Source organism: Rhagoletis zephyria, unplaced genomic scaffold (assembly GCF_001687245.7).
Source record: "Rhagoletis zephyria isolate East Lansing unplaced genomic scaffold, Rhagoletis_zephyria_1.1 Rzeph_scaffold_01065, whole genome shotgun sequence".
Classification (NCBI taxonomy): Eukaryota; Metazoa; Arthropoda; class Insecta; order Diptera; family Tephritidae; genus Rhagoletis; species Rhagoletis zephyria.
Window position 1 is genome coordinate 36,855 of NW_016158149.1, and position 4,275 is coordinate 41,129.

At 37.9% G+C, this 4,275-nt stretch overlaps 2 protein-coding genes across 2 annotated transcripts; one reads left to right on the forward strand and one right to left on the reverse strand.

Annotated features, from left to right (window-relative positions):
• The first annotated feature begins 1,043 nt into the window (after positions 1 to 1,043).
• On the forward strand, positions 1,044 to 2,417 carry eIF2Balpha (eukaryotic translation initiation factor 2B subunit alpha). Its single transcript, XM_017615763.1, has 5 exons — positions 1,044 to 1,207; positions 1,265 to 1,369; positions 1,431 to 1,794; positions 1,855 to 2,125; positions 2,187 to 2,417. Exons 1-5 carry the CDS (start codon positions 1,171 to 1,173, stop codon positions 2,331 to 2,333), a joined length of 924 nt encoding a protein of 307 aa, XP_017471252.1. The 5' UTR covers positions 1,044 to 1,170; the 3' UTR covers positions 2,334 to 2,417.
• Positions 2,418 to 2,419: 2 nt separating this feature from the next.
• Positions 2,420 to 3,873, reverse strand: LOC108362676 (uncharacterized). Its single transcript, XM_017615765.1, has 3 exons — positions 3,445 to 3,873; positions 2,848 to 3,330; positions 2,420 to 2,793 (listed from the first exon to the last, which is right to left on the reverse strand). Exons 1-2 carry the CDS (start codon positions 3,725 to 3,727, stop codon positions 3,014 to 3,016), a joined length of 600 nt encoding a protein of 199 aa, XP_017471254.1. The 5' UTR covers positions 3,728 to 3,873; the 3' UTR covers positions 2,420 to 2,793; positions 2,848 to 3,013.
• Between the last annotated feature and the right edge of the window lie 402 nt (positions 3,874 to 4,275).

Consider the following 4,275-nt stretch of genomic DNA (forward strand, 5'->3'; position numbering starts at 1 on the left):
TAGATTTTAAAGTTTTAAAAACAAAAAAATAATTTTTTTTCAATACATTTGTATGATGTTGAAGCATTTTGGTTTATTTCCTAATGAAATTCTTGTTGAACAAATTTCCTCGCTTCATTTTCGCGTTTTTTTTTTTAATAAAATGGAAAGAAATAAGCTTTTCCTCCATACTTCTATTATTGTGACCCGCTCTTAGCCAGCTGACAAATTAGTGTTTTATTTTTGAGACTAGAGAAGTGAGACAGCGTACTGAATACCAAATAGTCTCAAAATCCTAGTTCACCACCAAAAGTCACTATTAGTGACTAGAGACCGCTTACTGAATGCCAGGGTTAAAGAATAAACGAAAAGTGAGAATAATCTAAAGGCAAAAAAAAAGTGAATTGAAAATTGGAGGAGGCAAAAAATAATTGATGTAGTAAGTGTTTATTGGGCTCTTGCGAATATGTTTTGTACATACATTTCTATTTTAATTTGGCATTAGTTTTGTTGCCATTCCCATATCACGTACCGGTCACAAAGAGAATATACCGGTCTTATCCTGGCATTCAGTAAGCGGTCTCTAGTCACTAATAGTGACTTTTGGTAGTGAATTTGGATTTTGAGACAATTTGGTAATCAGTACGCTGTCTCACTTCTCTAGTCTCAAAAATAAAACACTAATTTGACGTCAGCAAAACAGCTGATTCTGTCAAATTCACTGAGGGCCGATTAGCGGTGTTGCTATCGACGCCACCTTCTGTATTCTCTTCACCGTGGTGGTCTGCGTAAAGAGAAATACACCACACAAGCGGCTTGTCAAAAATAATTCAAACCTTCTTTTCCCATTTTCGCTATACACCATGCAAACATGACTCGTTGAAGCAAAGAACATGGTAATTCGCCTTGGAACATGGCGACCAGAAAATTAAAAACTTTTGATTTTTGTTCATATTTCCCCTTAAACGGCTTGTCAAACCATCAAACACCCACATACACAACACAAATAGCTTGAAGCAAAGGGATATTTCGCTAAGTTTGTCAAGCCGCTTGTTTTGTCAATTTCGCCCATAAAGCTGCCAACATTTTGGGCGACATCTGTGGTTAATACTTTTTATGTTCGCAACGTCAGACGATATTTTGTGTTAAAAACCGCATAAATTAAGTTTTTCTGAATGCAAATAGTAGAAAATGCCAGCCAGTGGGGACCAAAAAATTGATGAATCCGGTGAGTTTATTATTCTACGAATAAAGCATGCAAAGTCATTTATTTCTTGACACATAGCGGAAGTGCGGAACTACTTTCTTAAACTACTGGATACGGATAAGGATCTATCCTCGGGCATAGCCGCGATTAAAACATTGTTAATGATACTCGAGAAAAAACAATGTAAGCAATGCACAAAAATCCTCCGACATCATACAGCAATTGTTTGTTTTCTCTGCTTCAGTTGACACCATACACATCCTTCACACTACAATGCGTGACGCGGTGGCGACAATGCGCAACACTGACCTGTCCATTGCTGCAGTAGTATCCGGCGGAGAACTTTTCTGTCGCTTCATTACATTAAGTTTGGATGACAAACACATGGAAGAATGTCGACAAATAATGTTGCATCGTGGTAAAATATTTCTAACAAAGCTTTTAAACTCTCGCAATGTGATTGCCCAACAAGCGAAAAAATTCGTTGCTGATGGCTGTCGCGTGCTGACCCACTCGCGTTCACGCGTAGTGCTAAAAACACTTATAAGTGCTGCGAAAAATAAAGAATTCCACGTTTATGTAACACAAGGTGGGCCTGACAATTCCGGGTAAGTAAAATACAGCCTCGAGAAGCATAATTATTCAGTTCAATTTAATTTTTAAACAAGCTCTCAAATGGTTGACGAACTCGGGCGAGCTGGAATAAGTAGCACTCTGATTCTGGATTCGGCAACGGGCTATGTAATGGAGTCTGTAGACTTTGTAATGGTTGGTGCAGAAGCCGTGGTTGAAAGCGGGGGCATTATCAATCGCATTGGAACTTTCACAATGGGCTTGTGCGCCCGTGAAATGAAGAAACCTTTTTATGTTCTGGCTGAAAGTTTCAAATTCACCAGACTCTACCCGCTAAATCAACGTGACCTTCCGGATGAGTATAAAGTAAATTGCGATATGCATTTTTTAAATATCATGTTTATACCTTTTTTGTCCCTCTTTGCAGTATTCTCGCAAACACCTGGTCGACGTATCTAAAGTGCACCCACAAGTTGACTACACGCCACCTGCTTATATCACTTTGTTGTTCACCGATTTGGGCATTCTTACGCCCTCGGCTGTTAGTGATGAATTGATTAAACTTTATATGTAATTTACATATATTGATGCAATGTTTTCAAGTGTACTACAAACAAAACTTAATAAATATTAATGCAAGTGCATTTTTACAAAACCAGCTAAATTTGTTAAATTTTATTAAGCATAATTGCAGTTTTAAAGAGCAACACAAGTGCAAAATATTTGCTTTCTGGTTAGACAACGGTTTATGATGGTATTATTTTTTGTAGTCATTAAAGGCAACTGCTAATATAGTAAATTTTAAGCATACTTTGTCCAAATAAGATCGAAATCTAACTCAAGCCGAGAGATCGCCGCAGACGATTAGCAGTGTTGTATTCCTGCTCGCTGCGTTCATGTTCAGCGGCATGCGCAAATTCCATATACATATTTGCGTTTTCATCCTCATCTTCCGAATCATCGGTAAGATAGTCGCTCGAATCATCGTCTTCATCATCATCATCCTCATCAAGCTGATCTAAATCAGCAGCAGCCTAAAAATAATTTGAGACATCTTAAACATTTCTATACTGATAGATAGATATCACCTGTCCGGATTGTATATTTATTTCTATTTGTAAACGAATATCCATGATTAGGAAGGCCGTCGTTACTAGCATTGGTATAGTAACACGACTTTTCCACGCCAAATCGGTGAGGAAGAGGAAAACTTCTCCGAATGGTGTATTCATGCTTGCATCTATCCTTTTCTGTCTATTCTTGTGTCTCCTCTTTTTTATCTTTTTTAATTTCCTGATTTATATCCTCTTGCTTGTCTGCAGTTTCTTGCGCCTGTTCCTGCTGGAGTTGGTCGTGCTTCACAATGTGCACCAGTTCCCCAACAGAAAGAGCCTGTACCGGTTGAAGGTGTCTATAGAATTCAAGATTGTTTAAAGGCTCATCTAGCGCTAATACGGCATTATTATTATCGGGATCCCCACTATGCAATAGCTGGCGTAAGCAATCGTTGCGCTTCTCTGCTAATGCTTCTACTAAACTCGCACCTTTTTTGATTTTCTGCAATTTTCGCTCTAATTTAGGGAATGAAAAACAAATAGAATAATTTATTAAATTGCTTATTTGAAAATTTCCGCAAAATATGCTATAATAGTTAAAAAAATATGTGCGCATGTTTGTCTACATACCGAGTCCACGTAAGTAATTGTCAGAATCGGGCAATGGCTCTAGGGAGCCAGAGGTGTTGTTGCTATTTTTTTCGTTACGCTTTGGGGGTGTCTCTTCAGGTGTGTTTTCGGAAGTATTTCCCGTAGGTGTTGCTTGTACGGGTTCGAAATTGTCTTCAAATTCCAAAGGTGCTCCCTGCGAATGTTCTTTGCTGTGCTGCTGCTGAATCTCGTCCTCGCTTGTACCGTTTTCTACCGAATTATTTTTATGGTCTGGGTTTTGGACCATCCAAGGATCTGTCATTTTCCTACGGAATAGCTTAGTTTACACAAAGGATAACAAGAAAACTACATAAACCGGGGCACACTTAACATTTTACAACGTATTTATGTTTAATCACAGTTTTCATATGTATAAACAAGAAAATAAATGCATGATCCAATTGGAAATATTCTTCTTCTTCTTTGAGTTCGAATCACGCTAAGCGTAGAACTAGGAACGAAACGATACCAGCGAGTACAAGTAAATACTCGATACTTTTGTTGCGATACCAAGTATTTTTTTACTCGATGCTTTTCAATCCGATACCAAGTAAGTATCGATACTTTGAAAAAACTCCGGAAATACTTTTGGGTGGGGTTTAGTACCGCTCACAACTATTTCGGGCTATTCCGTCCAAATGGGTGGCCCGATCCAAAAAAAAATTTCACACACTTGTAGTCAAGGGTCCACGCAATATTTTAACACTCACTTTTGTAAATTTTGGTTACTAATTTATTTACAAATTGGGTTTGAAATATGCCCTTTTTTGTAAAATTCGGAAATTAGCGTACATTTATCACTCCTATTCT

Bases quoted from the DNA above. Each gene is read 5' to 3' on its own strand.
- LOC108362676 (XM_017615765.1), bottom strand. From the start codon at position 3,727: ATGACAGATCCTTGGATGGTCCAAAACCCAGACCATAAAAATAATTCG. The intron at 3,331-3,444 runs GTATGTAGACAA...TCCCTAAATTAG, and splicing joins CAATTACTTACGTGGACTCG to AGCGAAAATTGCAGAAAATC.
- eIF2Balpha (XM_017615763.1), top strand. From the start codon at position 1,171: ATGCCAGCCAGTGGGGACCAAAAAATTGATGAATCCG. The intron at 1,370-1,430 runs GTAAGCAATGCA...TCTCTGCTTCAG, and splicing joins GATACTCGAGAAAAAACAAT to TTGACACCATACACATCCTT. The intron at 1,795-1,854 runs GTAAGTAAAATA...TTTTTAAACAAG, and splicing joins GGTGGGCCTGACAATTCCGG to CTCTCAAATGGTTGACGAAC.